The sequence below is a fragment of the Choloepus didactylus genome, chromosome 6 (assembly GCF_015220235.1).
Source record: "Choloepus didactylus isolate mChoDid1 chromosome 6, mChoDid1.pri, whole genome shotgun sequence".
Taxonomy (NCBI): domain Eukaryota; kingdom Metazoa; phylum Chordata; class Mammalia; order Pilosa; family Megalonychidae; genus Choloepus; species Choloepus didactylus.
Genome location: NC_051312.1, coordinates 60,493,564 through 60,512,529, shown reverse-complemented (window position 1 = coordinate 60,512,529; position 18,966 = coordinate 60,493,564). Strand labels below are relative to the sequence as shown.

At 37.1% G+C, this 18,966-nt stretch overlaps 1 protein-coding gene and 1 pseudogene across 3 annotated transcripts in view; both read left to right on the top strand.

Moving 5' to 3' along the window:
- PRMT3 (protein arginine methyltransferase 3) overlaps nucleotides 1–12,578 on the top strand; it is a 186,414-nt gene extending 173,836 nt beyond the window's left edge. For all 3 annotated transcript variants that reach the window (XM_037839241.1, XM_037839242.1, XM_037839239.1), the window contains one exon: nucleotides 10,808–12,578. In XM_037839241.1, coding sequence (XP_037695169.1) covers nucleotides 10,808–10,917 — 110 coding nt within the window. In that variant the 3' untranslated portion in view covers nucleotides 10,918–12,578. The remainder of the gene's footprint in view (nucleotides 1–10,807) is intronic.
- A 4,685-nt stretch (nucleotides 12,579–17,263) lies between these two features.
- On the top strand, nucleotides 17,264–18,182 carry LOC119536952 (annotated as a pseudogene).
- Nucleotides 18,183–18,966: the final 784 nt, after the last annotated feature.

Genomic DNA, 18,966 nt, shown 5'->3' with positions numbered 1-18,966 from the left:
TCATGGGCCTAAATATAAAAGATAAATTTTTAAAACTTCTAAGAAATAATGAGATAATCTTTGAGAGCTTGGGCTAGACAAAAGTTTATGAAAATGACATCAAAATTAATCACACTGTACACTTAAAATGTATATATTAGTGTATGTAAATAATACCCCAGTAAATTTTTTTTTAACCTTCACTGGATAGTCAATATCTCCAGGTTAAAAGCCAAATTCCTTTCCATGTGTTTGGGATTGATTCATTTACCCCACAAAAAGCATGTTCAGGTCCCAACCCCTGATCCTGGGGGTGTGAACCCATTTGTAAATAGGACCTTTGAAGATGTTATTAGTTAAGGTGTGCCCAAACTGAAGGAGGGTGGGCTTTAATCTAATATGGCTGAAGTCCTTATATGCAAAGGAAAATTGGTCTTGGAAGGAGAAGCCACAGGGAGCAGCCAATAACTTGAAGTCAGTGGAACCCAGAAGAGAAAGGAGAAGTTGCTATCATATGACAGAAAAGCCAGGGACCAAAGATTGCTGGCAGTCAGCCTCAGAATGCTACAGTGTTCAGGAACAAAGCATCCCTTGCTGATGCCTCGACTTTTGGACTGAGCCAATAAATGCCCATTGTTTAAGCCAACCCACTGTATGGTATTTGTTTTAGTAGCCAGGAAACTAGAACACCAAAGCCCATTACAAACTGACCATTATTTTTCATCCCTATTTCCAACCCCACCCTACCGCTTCCCCAGATTAGCCTATCATATGCTCCACTTTAAATTCAGGTATATGTGGTTTTTTTCCTTTTTAAAAATAAGGGCATTATTCTATTGTACAACCTTATATAGCTGTTTTTACTTTAAAAATCCAGATCTTTTTCATGTGATTTAGCTTTGAAAGTATGACTGAGATCAGGCTATTTTTTTTCTCTTTCTCTACATACACATTTAAGCTTTGTGTTACATTAAAGCTTTTATGTGTTGTGGCAAATCTGTTTCTTTCTTTTAGCTATAAGCTTTAATAGCAATAATAATGATTTGTGTTTTTTCTTCTGGAGAGATGAAATTCATGGCTCTGGAACAAATGTATTTTAAAAAAACAATATAACAGGATTGAAATGATCAATTTTTTTCTTGACTGAAGTGGAACACTTGCTTTGTGGTATACTAATAGCCATCTGCCTATGATAAAAACAAGGTGAAAGAGCTCAGCTCCACAGAGAATGTCCTTTGCAGTTCTCACCACAGTACACATGCTTGAAAACATCAGTCATTTTATATCTATTTGACACTGATTAATTACTCTGATCAATTCTGGGATTATAGCCACTGCCTTGGTACATTAGTCAGTCTTGAACAATTGAAGGGGGTTCAGCAGTGTGAATTACAAATTTATTACTGTGACCCTTCTTGCTATTTAATTAACTTAAATGAGTGTGTGTACCCTCTTATTTGAAATTAAGATTATTTAAGAAATATGTATTTTACTTGTATTTTTATTTTCAAATATGAAAATAGCAGTGTCAACTTGTATACATATGTAAGGCAATTAATGTTATGACTTTTTAAATAGCCAGAGGTTTTGCTAATTTAATCCTGATGCTTAAAATTGTTTCCTTTCATGAAAATTTAATAGAAGTATTCATTACCAGTTCATCTTGAATGGGACTATATTTCTAAATTGAGGAATACATGGAACGCTGATAGGTGTATCCTTTGGTCCTAAAATGAAGAATTTCATAACCTGCTTTTTAAGCACCATGGAACATTTCAATTTTAAACCTTATATTAAGAATTGAATAAAAGAACAATTTTCTGTCAATGTAAGCAAACCAACTTACATTTTTTAAGACTCCTAAGACAACTTAAGTCAAAGAGCAGCAAGCATTAGGGAAAATGAACTAAAAGAAATTTTTGTACCAGTACCTCATATACATCAAGAAGAAAATCACTAAGGTTAAATGAGCAAAAGAGATTTTTCTTTTAGATGGATGTCTAAACATTTGTAATAGCCATTACTGATAGTCACTGAAATGCAAATCAAAAGAATCAGATTCTGTTTTTTTCCTAAATAACAAAAGTATTGTTGTTGTTTGCTTTTGTTTTTTGTTTGGTTTGGTTTTTAGTAACACCCAGTGTTGAAGATGGTTAGAATATAAAACTGGAATATATTCCTCATTGTATACACAGATATATAAAAAATATTTATTTCTTTTACCAAGGAATCCCACTTTTGATAATCTATTCTAAGTAATTAAATCAGAATTCAGAAATTTTAAAAATCTTTTTTATTCTAAGAAATGAAAAGTAATATTGTTTTCTTTTTCTTTAAAGTATCTTGCTTTATAGAATTACTTCATTCTTGTATAGTCAAATCTGTCAACCATTTCTTTTTGGTTTCTGACATTAATTTCATCACTAATGATGTTAAGCATCTTTCCATGTGTTTATTGACCATTTGTAGATCAATTTTTCGTGAGGTTCATATTAAATATTTTGTTCAGTTTTTAATTGGGTTGTTTGTCTTATTATTCAGTTGTAAGAATTCTTTATACATATATGGATATAAGTTATTTGTCAGATACATGTGTTGCTTATATTTTTAACCAAATTCCTGGCTTGTGTCTTCATTTCCTCAGTGTCTTTTGAAGAACAGGATTTATAATGAATTCTGATGAAGTCCAAATGACATCTTAACATTATTGAGTCTTGACATCCACAAACATACCATTTATTTGTATCATCTTTAATGTCTCTCAGTGTTCTGTAGTTTTATGTGAATAAATTTTGCACATATATTGTTACATTTATCTCTAAGTAATGCTTTTTTAATGTTATCGTAAATGCTACTGGGTTTTTTGGTTTTTTGTTTTAATTTCAGTTTCTAATTCTTCTTTGTCCTATGTGCAGATCCAAGTTCCTTGTTGGTACCAAATACCTACTGCCTGAGAAACTTCCTTTAACCTTTTTTGTAGTGCAGATATGCAGGAAATGAATTCCTCTGCTTTTGTTTCTCTGAAGAAGTTCCTACTTCACCTTATTTTTGAAAGATTTGTGCTGGGTATCAAATTCTTAAATTGATAGGTTTTGTTCTTTCACCACTTCAAAGATGTCATTGCACTGTCTTGCATTGTTTCTGATGAAAAGTCTGAGATCATTCTTTTCTGTGTTCCCCTGTATGCAATTTGTCTTTTTTCATGAGCTGATGTAAAGATTTTTCTCTTTTTTTATATTTTTCAGGAAGTTTTTTCTGGTTTTCAGAAAGTTAAGATGTGCCTTGATGTGTTTTTTTTGTTTGTTTGTTTTTTAAATTCAATTGTATTGGAGTTGTTCACATACCATACAATCATCCAAAGTGTACGATCAGTTGTTCATGATACCATTATATAGTTGTGCATTCATCACAATTTTTTTTCAATTTTTAGAATGTTTTCATTACTGCAGAAAAGAAATAAAAAGAAAAAAGAAAACTCAAATCCTCCCATACCCCTAAACACGCCTCACCATTATTGACTCATAGTATTGGAATAGTACATTTGTTACTGTTGATGAAAGAATGTTAAAATACTACTAACTGTAGTATATAGTTTGCAATAGGTATATTGTTTCCCTATATACCCGTCTATTGTTAACTTCTATAGTGTCACACATTTGTTCTAGTTCATGAAAGAGATTTCTAATATTTGTACAGTTAATCACAGACATTGTCACCGCAAGATTCACTGTTTTATACATTCCCATCTTTTAACCTCCAACTTTCCTTCTGTTGACATACGTGACTCTAAGCTTCCCCTTTCCACCACATTCACACACCATTCAGCACTGTTAGTTATTCTCACAATAATGTGCTACCATCACCTCTGTCCATTTCCAAACACTTAAGTTCAACCTAGTTAAACATTCTGCTCATAATAAGCAACCACTCCTTATTCTCTAGACTCTTTCTATATCCTGGTAACCTATACTTCATGTCTATGAGTTTACATAGTATAATTAGTTCATGTCAGTGAGATCATACCATATTTGCCCTTTTGTGTCTGACTTATTTCACTCAATATAATGCCCTCAAGGTTTTTTCATCACCCCCCCTTTTTTTAAGACCGTTTTGTTCACACACCATACATTCCATCCTGAGTAAGCAATCGATGGTTCCCTGCATAATCACATATTTATGTATTCACCACCATCACCACTATCTATATAAGAACATTTCCATGTTTTCCACAGAGAAAGATAAAGAGTAAAAGGTGGAGAGACAAAAGAAAAAAGGAAAAAAAATGACAGCTAAAAAGCAACAAAAATAAAAATAGAATTAAAGTATACTAAGAGTCAGACAACATCATCAATGCCAAGAGTCCCACACCCCTCCCTTATATCCCCCTCTCACAGGCATCCAGCTTTGCTCCATTGCCCCTGTCACATCAAAGGAAGCATAATACAATGGTTCCACCAACTATATTCTCTAGTTTGCATGGATTGCATTTTTCCCCAGTACCACCCCATTTTTAACACCTTGCAAGGTTGACATTCATTTGTTCTCCTTCATGTAAAAACATATTTGTACATTTTATCACAGTTCTTGAGCACTCTAGGTTTCATGGAGTTGTACAGTCCCAGTCTTTATCTTTCCTCTTTCCTTCTGGTGTCCCACATGCTTCTAACCTTCCTCTTTCAGCCATACTCACAGTCATCTTTGTTCAGTGTACTTACATTGTTGTGCTACCATCACCCAAAATTGTGTTCCAAACCTTTCATTCCTGTCTTTTCCTATCTGTCTGTAGTGCTGCCTTCAGTATTTCCAGTAGAGCAGGTATCTTGTTCACAAACTCTCATTGTCTGTTTGTCAGAGAATATTTTAAACTCTCCCTCATATTTGAAGGACAGTTTTTCCAGATATAGGATTCTTGGTTGGTGGTTTTTCTCTTTCAGTATCTTAAATATATCACAGCAGTTCCTTCTTGCCTCCATGGTTTCTACTGAGAAATCCGCACAGTCTTATCAAGCTCCCCTTGTTATGTGATGAATCACTTTCCTCTTGCTGCTTTCAGGATTCTCTTTTTATCTTTGACAATTGATAATCTGATTTTTAAGTGTCTTGGTGTAGGTCTATTCAGATCTATTCTGTTTGGGGTACACTATACTTCTTGGATATGTAATTTTATGTCTTTCCTAAGAGATGGGAAATTTTCAGTGATTATTTCCTCTATTATTGCTTCTGCCCCTTTTTCCCCTTCTCTTCTTCTGGGAAACCCATGACATGTACATTATGAGCTTCATCATGTCATTCAGTTCCCTGAGACATTGGTCATATTTTTCCATTCTCTTCCCTATCTGTTCTTTTGTGTGTAGGATTTCAGGTGTCTTGTTCTCCAGTTACTGAATGGTTTATTCTGCCTTGAAACCTGCTGTTGTATATCTCCATTGTATTTGTCATCTCTTGTTTTGTGCCTTTCATTTCCATAGATTCTGCCAGTTGTTTTTTCAAACTTTTGATTCCTACCTTGTTTGCCCAGTGTTTTCTTTATATCCTGCATCTTTTTTTGCCATATCTTCCCTAAACTCACTGACTTGGTTTTTTAATTGATTTAGCATATTTTTTTGAAAATCTTTAATTAATTGTTTCATTAAAGTGAAAAATATCTCAGGTGTATCTCAGTTGAGGTGTAAGTTTTTCCTTTCACTGGGCCATATCTTCATTTTTCCTAGTGTGATTTGTAGCTTTCTGTGTGTTCTATAGTTCTGTCTAGGCATCTGGTTTCCTTGACTACCCCAGTCAGATTTTCCCAGACCAGAAGGGGCTCAGGTCTCAGAAGAGGCCTGTATTCAGTATCAGATTTACCTGAGGGTGTGTCTTAGAAGATTGACTGACTTTCCTGTGAGGCCTCTAGACACTGTGATTTTCCTAACCTGCCCAGCAGGTGGTGCCTGTCAGCCTGTCACTCCCCACTGGTGTAAAGAGGTGTGGCCCCTTTAAATCTCAGCTTATGTTGTTTCTGTTTTGACTGTTTTCCCCCAGGCCCTGGGGTCTGATTTCCGAAGGCACTAGAGCTGGGCCCTACCTCCTTTCTCTTAGGGAAGATACAACCCTTAGGTGAATTGCTCTTTTGCCTCTCTGACTCTGTTAACTCCCCTCCTGTCTGGGTCAGAGTGCTGCAAACTGAGAATGGCTGGGGCTTTCTCCACTGAGCCAGTCAGGTTGAGAGAGAGAAAAAGGGAAAGAAAGCCCCTTTTCAGAGCCAGTTCACGGCCCCCTGGTTTTGCCCGTTGGTCAAAGAGAGCATCCGGTCTTCTGGACTCCCTTTCCCATGGCAAGGTGTTTTCTGGCTCTCTAAGGTCAGTCATCTCTAAAAGCCTGTGTATTTTTCCTTCCTTTTAAAAAATTTTTTTTTTCCATCAGCCCTACCTCCTCTCCAATAGGAGCAACCTCAGGGTACTTTGCTGCTTGTTAAGTGTATGTCTGTGCTTTTGTAGCTTCTGTTCAGCAGTCCACATTTGTTAATTAAAACCCCAATTGGAGCTAGGCTGAGCTATATTCACTTGCTCTGGGAATTCTGCTTTCTCCCATAGCGAGGTCTCACAGCTCAGCCTGCCGTGCGGGGAGGGGGCTCCCAGCACAGGTCCGCAGTTTTTACTTATAGATTTTATGCTGTGATCTCAGCCATTACACCCATTCCAGGTTGGTGTACGATGTGTGGACAGTCATGGTTGTCCCCCAGCAGTTGTTCCAGATTATTTACTAGTTGTTGCTGGTTGTTTATTAGTTGCTCCAGGGAACTAACTAAATTCCACATCTCTCTATGCCACCATCTTGCCTCTCCACTCTTGATGTGGTTTTGTTGTTGCTGTGGCTGTTCATCCAGCTTAAAGTTTGTTGAACTTTTTCTATCTTTGGTTTATAGTTTTATGAAAATTGGCATATTTTGAGCATTATTTCTTCATACATTTTTTCTGTTCCCATCTCTTTTGCTTCTCTTCCTAATTTTCCAGTTACACTTATGTTGGACTGTGATCTTTTCCATAGGCTACTGAGTCCGAGTTAATTTTTTTTTTTTATTTCTCTCCTGTTCAGTTTGGTTTGTTTCTAGTTTGATTAATTTCTAGTGCTATTTGTTCAAATTCACTTTTCTTTTCTTTATAGTGTAATCTGTTAAGTCTTTCTAGTAGATTTTTTCAGTTCAAATATTTTTCAGCTTTGTAAGTTCCATTTGGTTCTCCTCTATTTTTTATTTTTCTTCTCATTATGATTATGTTTTCTCTCAGTCTTTTTCTACTAACTGACTTTTCTTCTGGTTATAGGGCTCAATTTGCTGCTCTTTTGCATAACTACTATTTTTTAATTGGATGACAGACATTGCAAATGTTATGTTGCTGAATCTTTGGACTTTATCTTCCTTTCAGAAGTATTGAAGTTTGGGCAGGCAGTTTCATTACTTGTATATTACCTTGATCTTTACAGAGCTGGTTTTAAGCTTTTTTTAGGGAGCATTTAGAGTAGCCTTTGCTGTTGGGATAGATTAATGCTAAAGCATTATCTGTCTGGTGTCACTACGGAACACCTGAGTGTTCAACAAGTTCCTTTTACTCTGGCTGCATGGAATTCAGACATCTCTGAGACCCATGTGAGCTCTGGGAATCGTTCAGCTAATTGTTCCCTAGGAGTTATTCTTTGCCCAGAATCATGGGGTTTCACAGTACACCTCACACAGGTTAGTATTCAGCCAAAGTGACAAGAGGACTCAGTGGGGATTTCTGGAACTATTTCTCTGAAAAGTAATTCCGTCTTTTTTTTCCCCCAACACTGTATCTATGCTGTTATTTCTATTTCCTGTCATATTACATTGGATAGAACATTATCAAGAAAAATGTTAAATAATATAGTGATACTGGCATTTTTTGCTGTTCTCACTTGAAATGCTATGTTTGCCTTTTAAATATGTTTACTCTCAAATTTTGATAAAAAATAAAGATATTACTCTATTTTTATATTAATATTAATAAGAGGGTTTGGAGTTATCTTATTGAATAGATTTTTATGTTTATTAAAGGTCCACTTGTCATTATCTAATAATTTGAGCATGTGTATATGCTACAACCTAGCAGTTTACATCCTAGAGAAATTCTTGTAGTATGAGCCCCAAGAGACACATACACATAAGTCATAGCACCATCATTTGAAATAAAAAAAATCTGCAACAGTTTAATGGAAGAATGGATAAATAAATACTGGTCTGTTAATACAATTTTATACTTGTAAAATGTAAAATGCAGTATTTGTAAAGTTTTCAAATTTACAAAAGTTAAGCAGTATATAGATAAGGATACACCTTAACTATTTTGAAAAGATAATCATAAACAAAAAGTCAGAATTTTGGTTATCACTGGAGGGTGGGAAAAAGAGGGATGTGATTAGAGGGATGTAATAGGGGACGTCACTGGTATTGGTAAGCTTCTAGGCTTAATGTTAGGTCTGTGGAGATCGTTTTATTTTTGGATCTAAAATATGCATAATGTATGTCTTCATACATTTGAACTACTTTATAGCAGCAATTAAATTAAGTAATTTACACTCAGACACATTGCTTTTAAGTGGGAAGGAGCCAGCAGCCACTAATTTGTAAAAATAGTTGTTGACTTCAGTGTTAGTAATTCAATATCAGTAATTTAAATCTCATAGCTAGGTTGTTAATGACTATTCTATGTCATTTACTCATAACAGTGATCACAATTTATTGTAAGTGGCTGCTCATTTCCAGTTTCATTATCAGCAAGTGATAAATTTGGGGTATGATGGTTGGTATAAGATAGAAGCTTGAAAATGTCATGATATTGCCTACATATTCAAAATGGAAGCATCTCTTAATTTGTTTAAGATACTAACAACCTTTTATTTCTTCCCCATAATGCCTTAATAGACAAGGTAACATATTAAGGTTACTATAGAATAATAATTATTATATAAATTTAAATGTTAATAAAATATTTTTGTAAGTGGCTAAATATTTTTACAAAAAATTGTCATACGGTAGTAGAGTTTAGGGCATTTCATGTCCATCATGGCATAATTTAAACTATAATAATCATTTTTTCAGCTAGAAATAGGGAAGGCAGCACTAGAGTGTAGTGTGGAAGAGCATGGACTCTGGAATCAAACTTCTGTGCTTAAAATCCTGGTTCTTCTGCTAACTGGCAGTATGATCTTGGGCAAATTACCTGTCCTCTCTGAACCTTAGGTTATTTCTCATCTGCAAAGTTAGGAAAATGCACTTACCTCACAGTGATTTTTCTGTGAGCATTAAGTGAGGTAAATCATATAAAGGTGTTAGAATAGGCCGTAGTATAAAATAAATGTTAAATAATATTGGCAAGTGTTATTATCTAATGATTAACCTGAACTCTTATAGTTTGTAGAACTCTCTGGTAATCTTTGTCATGTAAGGCTATTCATGAGCATGGCATGTGAAGTAGCTTATTTTCTTGAAAATAAAGAATAGGTCAGGTATAAAAGCCGAAGCCAAACATATACGTTAACATATACAGTCACAAAACAGTCATTATGTTTTGCTCAATGTGGTATACCTTGTGCCACATTCTCTCTTCATTACTCTAATACCTTAATTTTGTATTAAACTATATGTCTTACTTTTTGACAACGTTATATAGAATATCAATAATGCAATCTTTATACTCTGAAAATAAATACACTGTTAGGTTGTTTTGTTATGTTTTGCTTGTGCTATTTCACTATCTTATTGAAAAGCATTTAGATTCATTATGACTGGATATGGGGGCTTTGCATTTTTAAAAATAATAAATATTTTAATATTTCTAAATATAAAATACTAATACTAGTATTTTAGTATTTGGATAGTTTTACATGGATTCTTGAGTCATCATTTCTATATGGAGTCTCATTGTATCAATCCAGATTGTTAAACACCTGATGCTATTTGGTGTACTCTTACTCTTGGTATTTAAAGCTAGGAATGGTGACCAATAATATCTCAGCAATCTCTTTCGTTATTTTTAAATTTACACTTGGAAAAAATTTAAATGAGAAATATTTATAATCAGAAAAGTACATAGTTCCATTCTGGAATAAAATAAAATTTGGAGAATGCTGAATAAATTCTTAGGAAATCAGTATTTGCCTATAAACAGAAAAGTAGGGTTTTGTGTTCAGTTTCACCTGTGTAAATTCAGTTTTCCACTTACAGTGTCAGTACCTTAAAGGCTAGGGTCCTTGTCATGTGCCTCCATAAAATAGAAATTCATTTTGTTTTCCCAAGTGTAATGTTCATTTCCTTACTGTTCCATGCCCTGAAGACTCTGTGTAAATGTCATCATATGTACACTCCTTCAACCTGCTTAACCAAGACTTTAGTCCTCAAATACTTCATTAGTTCTTGTCAAACCTTCCCTTTTATTGCCTTCCAACCATCCCCAGTCCTCATCCCAGCACACTTTAGACCATGCCTGTTGTGTAATTGTTGGTGTAACTATGTCTCTTCACCCTTGACCAAGAACTCTTTGAGGGTAGGGACTCTGTCTGGTTGTTTTCTGTATTCTCAAGATCCATCTTGGGGCCTCAAATTCAGGAATTTGATAAAACTGCCCTCCCAGCCCTCCATGACCTGTAGTTCTGCTCACTCTTTCACAAGGTGATGTGACACTTGTGCTGTGTAGATTGGTTATTGCTTCATTCAACAATTAATGAAACATTTTCAAAACAACAATAAAAAGAAATGCTAGGTAAACATTAGTTACTTCTCTACTAGACTCTAGTCCTTCAGTTCTTAAATACATTTTTTGCCTGTCTTTTATAGGTGAAACCTTGAAAGGAAAGATTGCAGTTCAGAAGAATAAGAAAGATCCACGTTCCCTTATTGTGAACCTCACATTGAATAATTCAACTCAAACTTACGGTCTCCAGTGAAAAAGCCACCAAAGCACAACTGACTTGCAGTTTTTTAGTGGGGGTTGGAGGTGGGTGGGGGTGGGGGGATAGGATTCTAGGGAGGGTGATTTTATATAAGTGCAAGAACAATGGATCCTTTGCTCAAGAGTCTCCTTAGTAAGGGGAAAACATGGCAGAAATCTGGTAGAATTCCACTAAGGAAGGGTATCAACTGATCCTAGAGGTCTGCCTATTAATCAAATAGGTCTGGTTACCAAATTTAACCAAGCACAACCCCTCCATTGTGTTTAGCTGTATTGAAAACTCATTTGAATTGGCCTAGATTGGGAACACATACAGTCTTTTGTTTTTAATAAGTTTCTTACTATAAATTTTAAACAATAATAATTGATTAGCTATTTGGCTAAAGTTTTATTAAATTAGTAACCATACACAAGGCATTGTTCATTTTATTGTAGATTCCTCTCTGAGGAAGAGTAGTTTTTAATTTGTATTATTTGCCTGAATATCAGTGTATGGTAGATTTAAAACAGCATAAGGGACTAAAATATGGAAAAGACAGCATCAACTTCCTCATATAAGTCATGTTTGAAGACAGCTTAATTGACCCTGTCTGGTGTATCTTTAGTTCTCACTTTGTAGCTTTTTCCCCTCTGCAAATATTCTTGAGTGAGGTAGTTTTCTAGTACTGCCCAGGAAATCTAATTTCAATACATGTATCCTATGTTTCATAAAATTTTTTAAAGATCTAGATAAATATGTGCTTATATAATATCTTTTTCAAACTGAATTTATGTGCAAAGGTTAAAGACAACTGTTAATATACTTATATAACTATAAAACTATGTCACAATTACTGACTCACTATAAAATGCAGAATGAAAAACATTCAATAAAATGCGAAACAACCATTGGTGTTACAAAATGATGTTTCAATATATTAATAAGCCTTTTGTAAAATCAGAAGCATTTAACAAATCTTATAAAGGAATCTTTTTAAGAAAGAATTTTAAGGAGAGGTGGATCACAGGCCTCTTTAAAGTTCAGCAGCTGGTTCTTTGTCAAGACAAAACATACACAAGGCAGCACAGCACACCATTGAGAAGCATGAACTCTGGGGTCAGTGCCTACATGCACACCCCACTTCCACCTCTTACTTGCTGTAGATCTCAGTCACGTTCATTAATGCGGTATGCCAGTTCATACCACAATGCATTTCAAGTACTTGGAACAGTGCCTGGCACACAGAAAACAACAAATGTAGGTGGCAGTAACATCGTCGTACATTCAAAGACGCCTTCCAAAGAATATGTGGCAGCTACATTATAGCGGATTCGCAAATCAGTTTGAGAATTGTCAACCTTCACATAGTAATTACTACCTTAGTATATGGATGGGTGAGATGATTACAAAGGAAATTAATACTTAAAATTGCAAAATCTGTATCAAAAAGAAATAATCCTTTTGGTCTTTATTAGAAAAATGGACTTTTAGTAATAGGAAAAATAACCCCTTCAAATGATGTATTGAGACCACTTGTTTTCACCATGGATTTGAATTCATACTGTTATTGGAAATGAGTGACACTGATATTACAGCTCAAAGTACTTTAAATTTTGTCTTGAAAGGCTTCATGTACAAATTTGAATAGGTTAGAGTGATTAAATAAGGAGGCCCAGAAGATTTAAGGGATTTTCTAAGTGAATAAAATCATCAAATTTGCTTTGTTTTTCCTTTTTTAAATGCATAAAAAATATTTCCTACTATTTAAAATTTTTATTTTTCAAAAAGCTTATGATTTTCATGAGTTTCTGCCCAATGGCTCTTTTGATTTTCTTCTGTTGATTTTAATTCACCCAGCCATAGTTGGCGAATCTCTGTTCTTTTCAGTTAGCCTTTGCAGCTGAGACATTCTAATTTGTGTACTAAACATTTTATGAGAACATCAGAGCCCAAATGTTAGCCTTCCTTGAAATTTCTGCTTTTTAAATTGCTGTGAAAAATAAGTATTTCATTACCCTTGACAATGATAAAACAATACCTTTTCATGCTGTGGCAGATGGGGTTTATGGATAGCAATTTGCTCTGTTCCAGGGATTTGATTCTATTTCCATTAGGAAAATACATCTTTTTACAATTTTCCTTTGTGAAAACTAACATTTCTATGTTGTAATGTGTGGGGTTCATCCTACGTACGACAATCATGTATATAGAACAGTTACTTCTGAAGTGAGCACCTTGCAAGGATTGTTGCAAGTAAACAACTCGAGTATATACAGCATGGCACAAAGTAGTCCAATAGGCAGCCATAACTGTAGAACACTTTAAAAATATCGGGCAACTTAACCTTTAAAATTATCCCTGTTTAGGGGAAAAAATTCTAATCTCATATAGTTGTTTAATTTCTCATCACTTAATTAGATAAACCAATGTGTTCTACCTGTGTCCTTTAGCATGCTACCACTCTGACTTCTTAAAATGGAATATCTAAAATGTACTGTGTGGCGTTACCAATTTGAGATCAGATCATACTAATTTCACCAATCATTCTATCAAGTGGAGGGAGTGGAGTAACACAATACTGCTAAGAGCATTCAGTAGGAGAGATTAAAACAGGATAATATACCATTATAGCCATGCCAAAAGTTATTTAAGCTGCTGGGCTGCAGAATGTGCCCAAATCATCCAGGTATTCAGATTTTCCATGTAGCAGAATAGCACAAAAATATGTCAAGTTTGCAGCACTGTCATGGAGTTTCAGCCACATAAATCATTTGCAAAAACTGAAAATAATTTACAAATTCACTGTATACTTGCTCTCTCAATCCTTCAAGATAGACCAATTTGTTATGAAAGGTAAGACTGGTGAGATACCTGAGGTCAAGCATTGTCTATTTATTGCAGGTATGGCAAACTTCAGCCCCCAGATCAAACCCATCCTGCTTGTAGAATTTTTGGAGCACAGCCACACATTCATTTACATGTATGGCTGCTTTCACACTACCAGAGCAGAGTTGAGTAGTTGCAGCAGAGGTCATGTGGCTATCAAAGCCTATTTACTGTCTGGCCCTTTACAGAAAAAGTTTCCATCTCCTGGTCTATTGCATAGCTTGTAACTGGCCCTTTCAGACTTTTAAAGCTAATGAGTTAATCAACTGTGGTAATTAGAATATGTTTCATCTCACTAAGAGTAAGGCAATGATAGGGAAGTGATTTCTGAGTGAAATAAATTTAGATAAAAGTTGTAGTATTTATAGAAAACCTACTCAGGAAAAGTAATAAATCTACTTTGAGTTGCAGCCAAGAATGAACAGCTACCATGTGGGGCAAAGATGGCTAGTACCACAGAGAATGTTATACAACTCATTAATTGCCATGCTGGGGATACACACAGATTACAAGGACTATGTTTAAAAACTAATATGGAGCTAAGCAACTGCAGGTACTCCATTTATGAAGACTTGGAATATTGACCAAGACTTAACCTAAATTTCCTCAAAAGATACAGTATTTACATATATGAAGCCAATGTCTTAAACTGTAACATTTAGTGCCCAGGGAATCAGTAAACTGCAACTTTGTACCGGTTATTAACTTCATTTAGAAAGTTTTAATAAAACCAGAAGAAATGTGCAAACAAAACTTTTCAAAGCTAGAGGTGCTTGAACTTCACCCATGAACTACAAATTAATGGCTAATGAATAATTTCTGAGCCTAAAAGAAAGGATTTGCAATGTCCTCACTAACCTGTGAGCCATTGAGTGGCCTCTAGATTCAAAACTAACTTCCCTAACAGAAGACAGAGCCAGGACCTTGCTTTATATCAGCAGTTTTCAATGTGCCTTAGGGCTCCTCAGTGCCCTCCCTGTCCCTGTCCCCTGGCAGTCCTGTTAGGTATCGTGGGAAGATGTGTACAGTCCCTGCCTGGCAGCTCAGCTATCAAGAGGCCGTATCAGCTTGGAGGTCATCTGTTTAAGTCTCTTCATGATTCTATTTCCTTACTATAAAGTTAGGGTGAGCTTCCAAACAGAATGATGAATAAGCAAAGCACTTTTAAAATGTCTTAGAAGTAATCCATTTGACCTTTCCAATAAAGTTTGGGAGAAAAGAAAAAAAAAACTACAAAAGAAGTAGTTTGCCTATATTGCCCCACTATCTCCTTGGCTAATGTGGAGCAGTTAACATCCATCTAGTTCTCAAGTGTAGCTAAATATGCACAAAAATGTCTTATCACCGAGTTAGTTGTAATTGTTTTAAAATAAAGTTAATCAACCATAGGAAAGGAGGCAATTAAGTAAATTACAATATATTCACTTCATGTAATGTTATGCACTCAAAAATTATTTTCAAGACCTTGTGGCAGCATGGAAAACTCATGATAAAAACGCCAGGTAAAAAGGCAAGATAACTCAAGGGTGACTTTTTCATCTAATAGCTACTTTCTGTAATGTTACATACTTTCAATAAGTTTTTAAAATATGCCTTTAAAAATGCACCAAACTGAATGGTTGAAATACTTTTTTGCAAAATCTTGATCCTAGATGTGTGCCCACCAGGCCAGGCCGTCAGCTTAGGCTGTACGGGAGCCCAAGGACTCCGCATGCTTCTGGCAGGACCTGACCCTCGCTCTCTGCCAAACCCACAGCCTTAAAACCATTGCTTTGGGACCATCAGAACTAATTTCACAATGCCCTCTATTCCTGTTCATGTCAGTCACTGGAATTTCCCATCTCTAATCTCCATGCAGTTCTGCAAACTCCCCTTTTCTATCCAAATTGCTTTGTTCTCTCCTGAGGACATTGGTTCCCCTGCGGCCTCTCAAATGGTGACTGCTTTCCCACACACCATTCATACCCTTAGGCTGGGATGTGAAATAGATGTCTTCCTTGCCTTTTTTTTTTTTTTTTTTTTTTCTTTTTCTCCCCACTTACAGACCATTCTCTCCTCTTCATTCCCAAACCTCTCTGCCCCCCTCTCTCCACAGCTTTTAATCTGTCATCAAGACTGTAACACCAACCACCTTACCTTGTTACAATCATCTTCCCACTCCAGATCACTCTCCCTCATTCCTTAAAAACTTCAGCTCCTAACTCACTGCTCCCTGACTACTGTTTTACTGGTGACTTCAATGTCTCATGTAGTTTAACCTTTTATATCCTGAACTTTTGGCTCATTGACTTCTCATCCAATGATCTTGTCCTCTACCTTACCTTAGCCACTCATTCCCATGACCATTCTCTAGCACTGACCATAACCCAGAATTCTGTCTCCTGCATAATCTCAATTTTAAGTATCATTCCAACAACCTACCTTTTCATCTCATCTAGTATCCCAATTCCAGGACTCTGTCAACTCCACCAAGACCAAAATCCATTGACTCATCACATTTTCACTGTCCCTCACCTCTTCATGTTGGCACCTCCCTCCTAACCCAGCTAAAGCCCATAGTCCATCATTATAAACATTCCCTTTCATAGATCTTCAGCTTCCTTGCCTCTCTTTCACTTTTCTGTACTCTTGGCTAAACCACAATCCTGGTTAAATGCAGCTCCATGACTACACCTGTGCAGCTCAGTGATGCTGGAGGAAAACACTCAACCATGCTGATTGGTTTGGTCAAATTCATGACCCCTAATCTCAAGTGGGTCTAGAATCTCATATGCTGTCTAGAAGTCACTCCTTATTTCTCTGGTCCATTCACTCTCTCCCTCCTCAATGCCTATTTCATACTATTTCTCCTCAAGCCTCCAACACTTCCTCCCACATTCTTACTCTCAGCTGAAGACCTTGTTTTCTGTGTCACCAAGAAAATAAAACCAAGTAAAAGCAAACTTCCACAGGTTCTCACACCACACTCCCCAACCAACCTTTATCTATGTCCATACCCTCTGCTTTCCCACCCATGACTGGGGAGAACTTGCCATGCTTCTAGCCCAGGCCATCCCCTCCCTGGGCCCCCACTCCCTCAATCACTCAAAGATGTTGCTTCAGCATTTCTCCCCTTCCACCACATCATCAGATTTGTACAGCTCTCCAATTAGCACACAATTAAGCTACTATCTATCCTATCTTAAAGAAAGAGAAAAAACAAGTTCTGGCCAGAAGGCTGTTTTCCTGGTTGGTAGGTGCCCTGACTCTTGCTGGGGGGCTGTGTCACTCGCTGTGGGTTCACCACCCAGGGATGGCGCGTGGGTCTTAGGAGGTGGAGAGGTACGGCTTCCGTTCCTGCGCCTCAGTCAGGGACTCATACCCCTGCTCCCTGCCGTGCCCCCTTGGCCACCAGGCGACCCCCCAGGTATCTGCAGCCTTTGGTTCATCTCTCCTTTTAGGGGTTCTGGGGCAGCAGCTCCGCTCCCTTGGAACCATGGGTTCCCTCATTATTGACTTATTTAGAGAGTTCAGCACGCTTACAATTGTCCTAGGTGTTAGATTTCTGGAGGTGCTGTGCCAAACAAGTCTAAGCATGCAGATCTGGCCTGATTGCCACTGAAGAAAAAGAGAAAGTGTCTGGGCCTCTGTGGGTTAATCCAAGGTCCTTCAACAACCCATCTTGCTTCCACGTCTGGCCTCTGCCACTGGTTCTAATCCACAGAGCCCTGAACCAACAGCAAAAAGCAATCCAGTTCCAGAAAATTCAGAGGCCAATAAGTCACCAGATGCCCTGCCTAAGACCCTGACAGGAAGCCAGGGAGCGGATGCGGTATTTAAGAAAGGAAATTTGCAGTCCTGGTCAGTTCCCAGATTGGCTGAAGGTGTCAATAACAGCATCAATGCCATATGAAGGACTCTGAAAAGCTTGTACCCACACTGGAGCAGAAACTGAAGCAAGAAACTGAAAAAGCCCTTAAGAAAGCTGAGTTTGCCCCTTTGCTCCAGCAGTTCCAGGCCTCTGGAAATACCTAGAAACTGTTGTCTGCAGGCCTCTGCATCCAGCTCTTTGTTGAGTCCACAGGAATAAGCCTCATCCAAAGACCAGAGTCATAGCACAGCTCCAAAAATGATAGGGTCAAATACTTGCAGCAGAAACACACCAAGGAGTCAGAAAAGAATAAAGGAATGTAAGTCCTGGAGAAAGAGAGCTTTGTGCCTGGAGCTGCAGCCCTAGGTCACCACTGGCCACTGTGAGGGCCCTGGAGGAACTGACAGTGATGGATTGCCAAGTGATGAGAAGCAGGAGGAACTGGAAGCGGGAACTAGGTGATCAGAACTTCAGCAGCAAAAAATCATACAAAGGGGAAGCAGAATTCTTTGACAGTAATGGGAACTTCCTATACAGAATTTGAGCCCAGGCCTCACTTGTGGAGACGCCGTGTGAAACACAGCTGGACAAGTGTGTGTTTGGAGCTGCCTGTATTTCTATTTATGGATTAGCCACCTTGGAATAGCAAGAAGTGATGGGCCTGAAATGTGTGTGGAGGCGGGGGGGTGGAGCAGGAGTGGAGATGCTTGGACTTGAATCTGACAAAGGGCAATAAACTTCACAAGGTAAATGTGGAAGGGGACCCGGTGAGCAACGGGTGACAGCGTGGGATGGATTAAAGCTTCCTGGAACACTGCCCCTAGTCACCCTGTGGATCTTTCAGCCTTCTTGCTTGGGCTCTGTATGTGTGGCTGTGAGGTTCTATGATTACTTGGAATACATGTCTGGGAGGAAATGAAAAGTTTGCCTTCTGACCGCATTTCCTTCTTGATTAACAAACACTGACCATTGTAGAACGGCTTAGTCAATTGGTTACTTTCCTTTGGGCAAAATCAAATAAAATGGTAGTCCCCCCCCCCAAAAAAAAAAAAAAGTTACCTTGACTCCATTTCTCCCTCTTGCTATTGCCACAATTCTAGCTTTCCCTTTACGTTGAAACCCTCAAAAAGAGTTGTCTATATACACTGTTTTTGTATTTTCTCCAAGTATTTTTTTAAGCAGCTCTGAGGTATAATTTATATACAATACACATTTTAAGAATACAGTTTGATGAGTTTGACAGATGTATACACACCCATGTAACCATCATCCCTATCCATATTTAGAACATTTCCTTCACACCAAAAAGTTTCCTTGTGCCACTCTGC